This window comes from Octopus sinensis, linkage group LG19 (assembly GCF_006345805.1).
Source record: "Octopus sinensis linkage group LG19, ASM634580v1, whole genome shotgun sequence".
Classification (NCBI taxonomy): domain Eukaryota; kingdom Metazoa; phylum Mollusca; class Cephalopoda; order Octopoda; family Octopodidae; genus Octopus; species Octopus sinensis.
This window is the reverse complement of record NC_043015.1, coordinates 34,942,864-34,957,180: the sequence shown is the minus strand read 5'-3', so window position 1 is coordinate 34,957,180 and position 14,317 is coordinate 34,942,864. Positions and strand designations below refer to the sequence as shown.

Here is a 14,317-nt window from a genome sequence, read left to right as displayed (position 1 = left end):
CTCAAAGTAAATTCAGCAAAGAATAAAGTTTTACAATAAAAAAATAAAAGAGGAAGTAATAATTGCATATGGTCTGCCCAGAGTAATCTTGTTTTACCAAAGACAAGACAATCTGTCCTGAGTAGACGTCATGATAAAATGCATCCAGTGCAATCTACAAAGTGGTTGACACTAAGAAGGATATCCAGCCATAGAGACCAATTCAAAAATGGAATGTAAAAGTGAGATGTAGTTCTTGAACCAAACAACAACCACCTGTTCAACTTATGCAAGCATGGAAAGCAGATATAAGACAATGAAGATGATTAGTTAATATTTTTTTCCTATTAAAATTTATGCATTTGAATGTATTCCTCTGTACTATAAAAGGAAATATTTACCATTGTTGTAATCAATGGTTCTACATTCAAATCATGTTTATTTCCTGCAACTATTATTTTACATTTTCTTGTTATTCAGGATCATTCCGTGCCAATAACGAAGAGAAGTTGAACGAGTTGAGTTGATTGATGAGTAAAATAGCTAGTTAAGTTTAGCACTATTAATTTGCATACAACAGCAAAATCATCAACAGTAAATAAAGGAGGAAAACTTGTTTTCAGCTTCTAGTAATACCAATTAGAGGGTAGACATGAATGACTCTAACATTCCTGAATGCAGACTATATCCTGGCTCCTTGTGTTTTAGTCATCCAGTGTTTTTCAATTGTCCACATATAGTGGCCATCACCTCCAGCATTAATGCTCTCTTACATTCACATAAATAATATACTTTTGTTTTTTATTTTTTTTTTTATTTAGTCTAAAAGAGATTCTTTTTCCAAGTACAATTTACTTTTTAGATAATGATGCAACCAAACCCAGCAAAACATCAATGGAAAGGCAAAGATGAAAAGTTTGTGTGTGTGCTTGTATATGAATGATTCGACTTACATTGCTTGCTCTTTTTAACTGTAGTTGATGCACTTCCAGAAACTTTTTCAACCTGTAATTTATAAAGTTTAAATTTAAAAAAAGTTATATTTTTTGTCTTCTTTTATGGCATATTTGAAGGAAGAGAAATATTTAGTAGCTAACAAAATTGAGGAAATAACTTTTATTTACTTAAACTCTAATAATATATGTACCAACTAAACAAAGTTCACAATGGCAGTTAAGAGATATGAAGCATGTTTAATACAGTCATAACAGTGGTCAGATTATTCCTGTAAACATTTGAAGCTTATAGTTTGAACAGATATCTTTAAAAATGGGGTTTTAAAGATTAAAATTTTTGTGGTATGGCAGACATGTCTCTCTTAATGTGGACATTGATTTAGAAATGGTATCACTTATGAACAGTAAATCACAAAACGTTATTGAAAGTAATTGCATTAGATATAGCTTTCCAATCAGTATAACATTATATATGTTTCTAGAAGCATGTTTTCTTACGAAGTGAGGTCTGTCAAGAATTTTGTATTCAAGACTGGCCTAATATTGTCTGTCCCAGGTTTCAATCAATGCTAAATTAAATACATATGCTGAATCAGAAAATGTTTGCTAGTCTAGAAAGAGGAGACAGTCCCTGTACCTTTTTTTTTAACTCTCCTAGATGCAACAGATTAGCACAGTATGGCTACACTGACTTAGCATGGGTCCTAGGTGAGAAATAATGTCTGTTGCAAGGAAAGAAATTATTACATTTCTATAGCAAGATGTTTCAACACTTTCTGATCATCGTGGTACAAGCAAGTAACCAGAACACTTATTTGGGTTATTAGAAAACAATGGCATAGGCACGTTTCTCACTCATTGGGAATAATTATGAAAATTTGTGTTAATGGCTTGATCTGAAGGAAGAAGGAGTTATGCATGTGTCTTAGCAGATTCTCTGAAATTAATTAGACCGACATTCTTTATTCTTTTACTTGTTTAAGACATTTGACTGCGGCCATGCTGGAGCACTGCCTTAAAGGGTGTTAGTTGAAAACATTGACCCCAGGACTTTTTCTTTGTAAGCTTAATACGTATGCGGTCCCTTTTGCTGAAACACTAAGTTACAGGGAGGCATAAACACCCTAGCAATGGTTGCTAAGCGATGGCAGGGGGACAAACAAACACAAATATATCGAAATGAGGAGTAGATGGACAGCTGACAACTGATGAAGGGTCCTTTCCCTATGTTTACTTGCCCTGGTTTCCATTTTTTCTCGTTGTTTATGTATTTCATGTTATTTGTGCTGTTGGTGATGTCCTGTACCCATATATGCATTTATATGCACATATATATATATACTCTTTTACTTGTTTCAGTCATTTGACTGCGGCCATGCTGGAGCACCGCCTTTAGTCGAGCAAATCGACCCCAGGGCTTATTCTTTGTAAGCCCAGTACTTATTCTATCGGTCTCTTTTGCCGAACCGCTAAGTGACGGGGATGTAAACACACCAGCATCGGTTGTCAAGCAATGCTAGGGGGACAAACACAGACACACAAACACATACACACATATATATATATATATATATATATTATTATACATACACACACACACATATATATATAGGTGAAGATAAATTTACTTGGGAATGGATACGTCACGTTCAATTAAATAAATTATATATATATATATATGTATATATATATATATATATATATATATATATATATATATATATATATATATATAATATATATATATACACATATATATATGGAGAGAGAGAGAGAGCAATAAGAAAATGGAAGGGGATCAATAGGTGGTATTCATCAACTTTTAGACATTATATTATGTCAATTTATTTATTTACTAAAATGACAATTACAAGAATATACATATAAGTATAACATATTATGCTTTACATATAAAATATATAAAGATACCAGTAATTATTAAAATATATAACATACAGGAAAAGAAATTGGGAATGTATGTATATTGTTATAATTGTCATTTTAGTAAATAAATAAATTGACATAATATAATGTCTAAAAGTTGATGAACCACCTATTGGTCCCCTCCATTTTCTTATTGCTCTATAAATTAATGGTGAAATATCTCTTTACTTTTACCCATTTAGTACACTATGTAATGTAATTGCAATGCAAAGAAAAAACACTTGTGTATTAATAATTGGTTATTCTACCAGCAGCATGTTGGATAGATATTATCCCTTAGTGGGTTGGATTCACAACCTCTAACTTTCTGGGAATATATATATACTAGCTTAAGGTGATGCGCTCTACGCATGGGTGAGGGTGTGGTTGTTACTTTCTGTTTCTTATTGCCACATTCTTCCTCTTTGTTTCTCCCGCCTTTCTCTCTCACTTTCCCACTCTCTTACTCTTCCTTTCTCTCAGACTCTCCCTTGCTTTCTCTTACTCTCTCTATCTCTCTCTCTCTCTCCCATTTATAAAAAATTAGATTTCTGTTCTTAAATTACAAATCCGCTTCCATTTTACCTTGTTGAAAATTTGATTGAAATCAGGCAAAAGGTGTCCAATCTAGACCACCAAGTGTCCCCAAAAATCAATAAAATCCCCGTTTTCACACCAAAGCAACCACTGTAGCACCCTAAAATGTCTCCCAATCAATTTCTCACCTCAAGTTATCCCCTCATGTAAATTTTAATCCCCTTCCAGTCCCATTTAGACCCCTTTTTACATAAAAATCCAATTTGTATCAACGTTCGCAGTCTTCATTTTATAGATTAGACAGATATACCCGGCCTTGCTCGGGATTAAAATAGTTTATTATTGTTTTACTTGTTTTGGTATTATAACCCAATTTCATTCAGGTCTACACATAATATGCACATGAGAGATAGATACAAGATGTGGATAGTAATGCCCTTGTAGGCAATAAAGAAATAAGATTCCCAGGGACAGAAATATCCTCATGAGACATAGGTTGAAGATCTCAAAGCGGCTGAATAGGCAACTGAAGGATAGAGAGAAGTCTATATTAAAATGGGCACTCCTAGAAATCGAAAACAAGATCAAACTCTCTCATAAAAGGGAAAGAGCAGAGAGAGAGAGAAAGAGAGAGAAGAGCAGTGGAAAGCATAAAAACAAATCCCAAAGCTTTCTACAAATTCACAAGGGAAACAGCTACAATACAATATAAAATAGGACGACTGTTCCAAGGGACTGACTCACTGACAGCAGACCCAGGAAGGATAAGTGAGATACTCAGTGAACAATTTAAAAGTGTCTTCACTTCCCCCCTTGGACATATGCAAATAAAAAATCCAGCTGAATTCTTTGATATTGCAGCTCTAAAAAAGAAGGTGCCAACCATCAATTACATCTCGCTCGGGATGAAAGGTAGACTGTATGATGCATGTGTGTGAACAGCCACGCTGCACGGCAGTGAAACATGGGCCATGAATACTGCGGACATGCATAGGCTTGAAAGAAATGAAGCTAGTATGATCTGCTGGATGTGTAATGACAGTGTGCATACACGACAGAGTGTAAGCGCCCTGAGACAAAAGTTGGGCACAAGAAGCATAAAATGTGGTGTGTGCAAGAGAGGCGACTGCACTGGTACGGCCCTGTGTTATGTATGAATGAAGACAGCTGTGAGGAAGTGCCACTCCCTAACTGTAGAAGGAACCTGTGGAAGAGGTATACCCAGGGAGACATGGGATGAGGTGATGAAGCATGACATTCAAACATTGGGCCTCACAGGAGACTGGGACCATTGGAGATATGCTGTAATTGGGAAGACCCAGCAACTAAAGTGAGATGGCAGCCACGCATGTCCGGCCCTGTTAAGAATACCCTGATGCATCAGGCGATATGATACGCTTGAGAAGACCTGTTGAGTCAAGTAAAACCAATATCACAGATGGGGCCAGTGCTCCTGGCTGGCGGCATGTAAAAAGCACCATCTGAATGCGGTCGTTGCCAGGTCTGCCCGACTGTCTCCCATGCTGGTGGCCAACTGATCATGACTGATGCCAGTACCGCCTGACAGGCTCCGTGCCAGTGGCACGTAAAAAGCATCCACTACACTCTTGGAGTGGTTGGCATTAGGAAGGGCATCCAGCTGTAGAAACATTGCCAGATCAGATTGGAGCCTGGTGCAGCTGCTGGCTCTCCAGACCTCAGTCAAACTGTCCAACCCATGTTAGCATGGAAAATGGACGTTAAATGTTGATGATGATCAAATGTATGTGTCGTACATTAGCTAACTTCCTTCATCAAACTGACATTGCCTGAGAAGGTGCAAGGTGTACCACAGATCAGGTGTCAAAGTAATCACAGAGCAACGCAAGATGAACGGTTCGGCTCAAGAACACAACACACCACCCGGTCCAGGAATTGAAATGACGATCTTGCAATCATTAGTACAACACCCTAACTGCTAGGGCTAGGGTTAACTGCTAATCCATGTGTCCTCACTGTAAATACATATACATATGTATATATATATATATACGTTAGGAAGGGCATCCAGCTGTAGAAACACTGCCAGATCTGACTGGCCTGGTGCAGCCTTCGGGCTTGCCAGACCCCAGTTGAACCGTCCAACCCATGCAGCATGGAAAGCGGACGTTAAACGATGATGATGATGATGATGATGATATATATATAGTGGTAAGAAACTCTCAAGAAAGCCGAACAGCAGAAGCTCTTCAAAGAAGAAACCCCCACCTCAGGCAAATGCTACAGCCTTTAACTAATCACACGTCCAGGTTATAATTTCTGGGTTCCCTTCTGCTGACACTTTTTATATTGAAGACGTACATTTAAACTGCCTGGAGATTTCATCTAGTTGTAACTCTTCTCTGTTGACCCAGCATTCAAACTTATATTTAAAGAAAAAAAAAAACATTGGTTGTCATGGTAGCAGTGAAATGCTGACACTATCACAATGACTCACTCTGTTACTTTCCTCAGCATTAAAATACAAAAACAGTATGGAGGTCGTTTTTGTTCCTCCTTGACCAGATCTATCTGGAACATCTCTTGGCTGTCTCTGATATTGCCTTCAGGGCTTTGGTCCTATACTTCCCAGGGATGGAGTTGTTTCATTAGATTGTAAGTAGTCCATCAGTTTCCTTAGATTTTGGAAGTTTAATATTGTGATAAATCTTAAAAAGCAAGCAAATAATGTTTAAATATTGTGAATGTAAATGTGTGTGAAAAAAAAAAAAACAATCTCCCCACCAAAAAAACCCGCCCTAAATAAAAATGTATTTACCTTGCTTTCTTCAGTCTCACCTTTCCATACACCTGATGAGGGTCGTAACTTGATTGGACCACTACCAAATATATTTCCAAAACCAACTCCTTTAACTTTCTTTCCTTTAGTTTCAGGATCAATGCTACTATCTTTCTTTTCAGGTTCATCTGAAGTATAAAATGAATTAAAATGTTGGTGTCATATTTCTTTTCAATAAACTTCATTAAATCCTTAATAACTTTTGAAACTTTTGAAACCAATTTTCATATCTTCCTTGTCTTGTCTTAATACATGAAAAATGTCCTTATCATAAATAGCAGCATTGGTTTCAGACCCACATCAAAACTTCCCAATCTATTTCAATCTAATACTTAATATTTACAATTTTGTTAATGAACGATGAAGCTCATTTTCATCTCAATGGCATGGTGAATCAACAGAACTGTTGTTGTTGGGCTCTTGAAAATCTGAGAGAACTGCACGGAAGACCACTGTGCAGCCGAAAAGTGATGGTCAGGTGTGCTGTTGGAAAAACTGCCGTCATTGTAGTTACTTTTTTGAAAACAATAATGGAAATTACGTTTATATATTTGTTGTGCAAAAAAATGGAAATGTTGTTATTGTGAACTCCAAGTGTTACACTGAGATTATAAACAACTTCTTTGTGCCTGAATTATGACAAAAATGGATGCCTATTTGATGTGTGGTTTCAGCAGGATGGGGCAATGGCCCACACAGCCAGAGCATCAATGGACATTCTTCGCCCTCTCTTCGGTGACTGCTTCATTTCCAGGTTTTCTGTCAATCCTTGGTCCCCTCAGTCCCCTGATTTGTCCGTGTATGATTATTTCTTGTCGGGAAACCTAAAGGTACATGTATACACTGGACAATTTGAAGGAAGCAATTCGTGTGGAAGTTGCCCAAATTGACAGAATAATGCTGGAGAGAGAGTGGAGGCCAACGTCCTTCAGAAATGCATCAATAAAAACAGACACCACATGATAGATGTTTTCCACACTTGACTTTGACAAATGCTAATTCCATATGAACACATTGATGTCAATAAAATTTGTTTGCAGCTAAAATTTTGTGAATTTTTCAAAGAACGTTTGTCCTCTCTGCCTCATCCAGCACAAGTAACTCTTCCAGTCCTCCATGTCAACTAACTTTTTCTCAACTACAACTTTAATCTTTGTCGCCAATGCAATTGATTGTTTACCAATAGATGAAGCTGTTTATGAAGAAAGGAAGCATAAAAAAATTGTTAAATTTAGCCTGAACACACTGTATAGTATTTTTCAGCAGCTGAAGTCATTTTTAGTGAATTTTTAAAAATGTTTTTAAGAGTTATGTTGTTTATCCTGCCAGATAAATATCTTCATTCAGGTAGTTTACAATGTCCAACTTATTCTGCTAGGGCAAGTCAAAGTCACTAACTTTATCCCTTTATCTAAGGAGAGAGAGACCATGGAGGACATCCTCAGTAGGTCCATAAGCCCTGGGAGAGGGATCACTACCACTGGATGCAAAAACGAGTCTTGAAGGTCATAGCAGATACCAACCACAGTGGGATCAGCCATTGCAAGCATCTCTGCCTAGCAAAGATGATTGCCTCCTTTGTCAAAGCTGAGTGAAAAAAATGTTGGCTGCCAGGCCTACCTCTTTGGGTCCACAAGCAACAGTAAAAGACTGGGAGCTGAAAGCTGGCCTGGGGAAGCAGATGAAGTTCCCAGAAACTGCCACTTTAACATCACTAAGGCCAGACAGTGATGATGTCAGAAGTGTCCATGCAGGTGGTGCTTTTAGAACTATCCATTCCCTCGGAGGATTGCACTGACCAGGTGATTGAGATAAAGTAGGAAATATGCTGAGCTATGTCAAAGCAATGGATGGTGAGCAAGGTGTGTTCCATCAAGGTGTGATTCCGAGAAACTGCTGACCAGTCCTACTGCAGAGCCTACTACATGCTGGAAATAGCAGGGGCCAGGAAGTAGAAGGCCATTAAATTGGTTAAGAAGGCAACACAGGTTGCTTCAAGGTGGCCTTGGATCAGGAGATGTGAATCCTGGACACAAGCTGGGGGTTTGCTCAACCTTGATTTCACTGCCTAGGAGAGGGTGTATGATTGTTAAAAGACACAAAACACCCAGTGACACGAACATCACCAATGAGATGTCTGGGTGCATCACAAGATGATGTATGGAAAAACTTCACATTTTGTTTAAAAAGTTAGATTTCTGTTATTACTAAAAGAGGCAGGCAGAGTAAAACATTACAAATTTCAATTCTGTATTGATATATCCTAATATCCTATATTGCTTATATCTCTTTATATTAATTTTTTACATGATACTGAGGTTCAGAAGTTGACGAGTATTTCCAGTTAGCTACTGTTGGTTGGTGATGGTGGGTAAATATAGATTAAACATGTTTGATTATTTGATGTGAATTACGGTTACTCTGCTAATTTGAAATTATGTTTTTAGAGTTATTGTCTAAACCGATTACTGAACAGTTTCATGAAATCAAAATGGAGTTATACACAAGCCATTAACTATGAAAATATAAATTTCAGTGTTAATAGCACTTCCCTAACTTATGTACAAATAACAATTTGAAAATAAGAAAATTTAATATTTGTTTTGAAATAAGGTTTAAAATTTATAAATTTTATCTCAGCAAGAGATGAGAGGGTTTATATATCAAAAATATTTCTATAGGAAATCAACACAGTCACAATACTGAAAATGAAGACATACCTGTTTTCACACTTTTTTCTCTTTCTTCTTCATCTGGATTTTCACGGATTTCAACAAAATTAGAAGGAAACATACCAACTTTACCATTTAGTTGACCTTCCCACCAACCTTCTTCAACCTACAATACATTTAAAACAAATTTATATAAATAATTAAGATTAAAAAAGCACATCTGAATATTAAGAGTTATGATATAACTAGTTTAAAAGCTACACTCCATGCAGACTTTTAAGCTAGCTCCTGCGGAGGGATAATTGGGCCTATGGCCCAAAACTAAAGAGAGCTAAATAGCATGACTATAATATATCTATAATGACTTTATGCTCTGGTGGTGTTTGAGCAGAGGTTAAGGACGGATGAGAATTAATTCTGTAATGTAATCATTCTAGTGTTCCAGTTCCAATTTGAATTCCAACTGTTGACAAATTTGTCCCAAAGTTCTTATCTTGACGTAAAATTAATGAAGCGGATATCATTTATCTCCCCTTCGATCTCTGTCCAATGCCAGCAAGATGGCATGAATTAGTCGAGCTTTATCTGCTAGAAATAGCAACCCAAATGCTTTTAAATCAGATCCCAATGCTGAATATTCAAGAACCAAATGAAGGGCAGATTTTCAATCACGGGATCATCCTGATTCCAAAATGGTAGAATATGTCTATGGAGAGCAAATGTAGACTGAGATACCTCAGATGGACAGATAGAATTTTGCTTTTATTACTATAGAAGAGCATTGCTTTTGTTGTTTTCTTTTTTTGATCTTAGGACAAAAGATAGTCCCATGACCTTTTTTGAGGACCTCAGAATTGTGGACAAAAGTTATCCACAAATCTGACATGAATGCTACTTTTACAGAATTTAAAATCACATTTTATTAAATTGAACAGAATTAAAGTTTTTTTTATATGGCCAATCTGGCTTTTATCATGAATCAATCTTTGAAAACACATGGGAACATATGCAAAGACAAAGTAGATATTCCTGCTGCTTACCATCCTTAGTCTTTCTTCTACTACCACATATAAAAATAGTAAACAGCTTCATACAAATGATCAGTCATTTCTCACTCCTCATCAGACAAACAAGTCACAACCCTTATTACCCCCCCCACCTCTTCCCTGAAACCTTCATTAAACCAAAATTTCCATGCTATCAAAATGAAGCAAATTCTTTGAATTCAACAAGAAAGCAGTTGGCAAATGCTGGACATGTGGATTTACAGTGATTTTATAGATTTATTTATTTATAATAATAAATGCAGAAAATTTGACTGGTATTTTTAAGCTTTGGATAACAGATGCCCATTCGTCAAGCAGCCAATTGATGCCGTGACACGACCTGGTTGCCATGCTTCTTGTATTTGCAGTGGAAAATACAAATCAGGTTGTGTAACAGCAAGCAGCTGGCAGAAATTCACGTTTAAATAAAGCTTAAAAATGAAAATTACATTTTCTGCATTTCTTATTACTATGTAATGTGGCATGATATCCACATGCAAGCCTATCTAGAAATATGATGGTTATTTTCAGAATCTGTTGAGTATGGAATCATTTACTGAGTTCAAACCTTTTGGTAACATGTCATGCTTTCCATCACTCTTTTTCAAAACAAACCTTCCTGCTTACCTGCCTACATGCATCTATCTTTTATTTACTTCAAAGTCTGGTACTTATTCTGTTGGTCTCTTATGCTGAACCACTATGTTATGGGGATGTAAAGAAATCAACACCAATTGTCATGGAGTAAGGGGTCCACACAAAAGCCATGCACACATATACATACATATCACTGTTCCCCATCCAGGCAGGCAAGCCAGAACTACCCTGGAACAGAATGTTAGTCTATTGCAGGGTTACTCATTACTGGAGCAACGTGAAATTGTCTTTCTCAAGAACACAATGAACTGCTTATCTGGGGATCAAAACTATCTTTTCACAGTGAGTACAACACCCTAATTAGGCTGTATGTCTCATAATATAATGGGAGGCTAATCCTAACATAAACTACTTTAAAGATCAATCCACTGAAAAAAATTAGATATATTCCTGAAGCGGATATTGGGAAGGCGCCAAAGGATAGTGAATTACATACATAGATGACTGGAAGTAATGACTACATTAATAATGGAACGAAATATGCTAAGTGGTACAATAATGGGTTCGATAAAAAGATGAATATTAGTGGGAAAAGTGGGAGGAATATAATCAGTCCACTGGGCAGTAATAATTATCCTATTCCTACTCGAGGAAGGAAAGACTTTGGAGGATAAGCCTGGGATTAACCTGATTGTTCAGTGAAAAGTGCAATTGGAGAATTCTACCTAGTAATAAGGGTAAGTATATAGTATGAAACATTTTGATCCCAGATATGAGTACATCTCGCCACACAGCATTATGAATGACAATGCACAGAATGTTAATCATCAAAACGATCCTAAAAAGAGACAAAAAACATGCAATGAACCAATTTTCTAGTATAATGCTTCATTTGAGGCTCAAGCAGCCATAAACACCCCAATTCTTTATGGCTCTGGACAAGTATTTTTCTCTTTCATAGCAGAATATTCAACAGATGTACAATAAAATTTGCATACACCACATCTAATATAACAATAAAAAAAAAAAAGAAAACTTTTGAAGCTAAGGAAATAATTAATTCTTGCTATGAATATGAGCATGCAAAATGAATTTCTCTGTAATGAAGCAGCTGGGAAGAAGGTGAGAGTGGAACACTGGATATCCCAAAATCTTGTCTAAGTAATAATATGAATGGTAACAGTGAATAGAAACTCCTATAATACTTCACTGAATGAATAATTTAATTTGAAGAACTGTCAGGACTGTCTCCTGAAAAACCAATGTCTTAGGAGAAACAGTGTATAAATATTCAATACTAATACTGGGAAAGGTATATTATTGCATAGGTGCTTGTTCTGTGAAATTCAAGCAAAGGTAAATTCAATTCCTTAGTTACATTACCACATTGTATACTTCTTCATATAAACCAAGGGCACCAAAGGACCCCCTTGGGGTCAACAAGGAATTACAGGAGGGTCGATGATAACCAGGAAGTTGAATGGGGGTCAGCATGCGAAAGACCAGCTCACCTAGATGAACTGTAAAAAGTGTGTCATCCTCAATAGAATTTCTTCATTTGTCATACATGTATATTTTATCTAACATTTTAATTGGCAGCATCAGTACCTGGTATGCATCTAAGATATGGTAGGGTAGGGTATTAAGATATTTTAAATGAGGAGGGTGGTCGATGTGGAAGGAGAAGAGGCTAAAGGAGGTTGATGTAGAAGAAGTAGTTAAAGGCGGTCGATGGTCAAAAAAGTTTGGCAACCCCTAATATAAACCAACACCTAACAATGCATTTAAATCCTTTCCAACATAAGTTTATTCCTTATATATGGGACCATATTCTAATTGATTTCCATTCCTCATTTTGCTTTATTCAATAATTAAGTTTTAAGCATTCTTTCCCTAACAATTGAAATTCACTCTAATTACCCTTGTAAGCCGTAATTTTCACTACTAAAACAATGTAATTTATTCTTTCTTTAGAATATATTCCATTTAATAGAATTCTTCTTATGCATTGTAACTTAACTACTCTCTTGAATATATTTTATTTAATATAGATTTATTCACTTTGCAAACTTGTAGCTCTCTGGGTTACAAATTTCCACAAAAGTTTTCATTGTCATTGTTTTGAGTGATTTTAATACAGAATTTTGTGCTGATTCCAAAAATGTGTTTATTCTTTTTTTCCCCACCATCGACCATTTGCAAGATATATTGAATGAAGCTAATACACACATCTCATACATCTGGCAACTGCCTGTGTAAACCAAAGCTCTAACGTCACTTGGTCACAGGTCTCACCAGACAGCAGGATGCATGGTTGCTCTTGAAGAATGTACCCCACAACATAGACTAGTTGTTAGTGACTTTAGATTCAAGGCCAGAAGTATGCCAAAAAGCAAACCACTCTGGAAAAGAAGGACTTGGAAGCTGAAGAACCCTTCACATGGTCAGAGATTTAGGGATTTCCTGACCGAGAAATTTGATGAGAGGGAGAAGCTACAGTCCTGTGACACAGAAGGCAGCTGGGAATTCTTGCGAGACAGCTTGCTGAGTGCCACAGACCAAATTTGTGGCTGCTGAAAAGTCCCTTCCAGACCAAGGGTAACATGGTGGTTGAACAATACTGTAGACAAGGCCATTAGAGCAAAGAAACAGGCCTGGAAGAGTAGGGTTAGCAGGGGACAGTATCAGATAGCCAAAAGGGAAGATAGGAGACAGGTATATATAGGTAAGGAAGGAGCAGAAAAGAAGTTTGCCAATGTTCAGTGACATGAAGACCAAAGAACTGAAGTATTTCAGATTGCAAGAATGTGTGAGAGAAAACCATGATGTCATAGGAGAGAAATGTGTCTGCATGGATGACGTCTCACTTACATTTAATGATTTTGCAAAGAAAGCAGCTTGGAGATGCCATTATGAAAGACTGCTGAATGAATGGGAGGAGAGTCTGCTAAAGGTTGACCCAATTGAGGGATCAGCTCCCTGAATTGACAGTACCCTGGTAGATATAACAATTAATGATTTGAAGACAGGGAAAGCACCGCTGAGAAGCTTAAAATATCAAGTGGTGTGAGTTATGGTTTTGTCACCTGCATCATAAATCAGGTAGTCCATGAAGGAGTCCTACCCAATGATTGGTGTAGCAGCACCATAGTCAACTGCTACAAGGGGAAAGGTGATGCTTTAGATAGAAATTACTACAGGGGTATCAAATTGTTGGATCAGGTGATGAAAGTTATAGAGAGGGTCATAGCCCAACTAATTAGGGAGAGAGTTAGCCTAGATGAGATGCAGTTTGGTTTTGTGCCAGGCAGAAGCACCATTGATGCTATATTTCTGGTAGGGCAACTGCAGGAGAACCCGGAACCATGTGGTTGTTAAGCAAGCTACTTACCACATAGCTACTTCTGCACCTGGGATATTGAACTTTTAAACAGAACAACCTCAGGTGCCATGTAGAACTTTGCCTTTAATAACCATAACAATTTTTGAATAAATAATTGAAATATTTTATGCAATGAAAACTTAACTCTTACACGTTATTTCATCCAAATAATTGTTGTACATATGCTAATGCAAATAAAAAAAAGAAAAGAAACTTGTGAAAATATTGGTTATTCTCCCCTTCACACACATCCTACCTAACATTGTGCACTACTAACAACCATTTAATGACCAGACCCACTAAACAGGAATGTGGGGTGTAGTGATGGATCAGAGCAAATAAATCTAACCAGTGTAAATAATGTATACGCAAAAGCAATAGGGGCACGTGACAGACTTGAGTAATGA

The 14,317-nt window shown here is 36.8% G+C and overlaps 1 protein-coding gene across 4 annotated transcripts in view; it reads right to left on the bottom strand.

Annotated features, from left to right (window-relative positions):
• The window catches only part of LOC115221994 (SH3 domain-containing kinase-binding protein 1), a 97,022-nt gene that overhangs the window by 23,545 nt on the left and 59,160 nt on the right, over positions 1–14,317 (bottom strand). For 3 of the 4 annotated variants that reach the window (XR_005002987.1, XM_029792102.2, XM_029792101.1), the window contains 3 exons: positions 8,934–9,051; positions 6,193–6,341; positions 933–984 (listed from right to left, as the gene is read on the bottom strand). Coding sequence is in view for 3 of the 4 variants with exons in the window: in XM_029792102.2 (XP_029647962.1) it covers positions 933–984; positions 6,193–6,341; positions 8,934–9,051 (319 nt within the window). In the remaining variant the exon portion in view is untranslated. The remainder of the gene's footprint in view (positions 1–932; positions 985–6,192; positions 6,342–8,933; positions 9,052–14,317) is intronic. The other variant, XM_036511127.1, reaches the window with a different exon arrangement.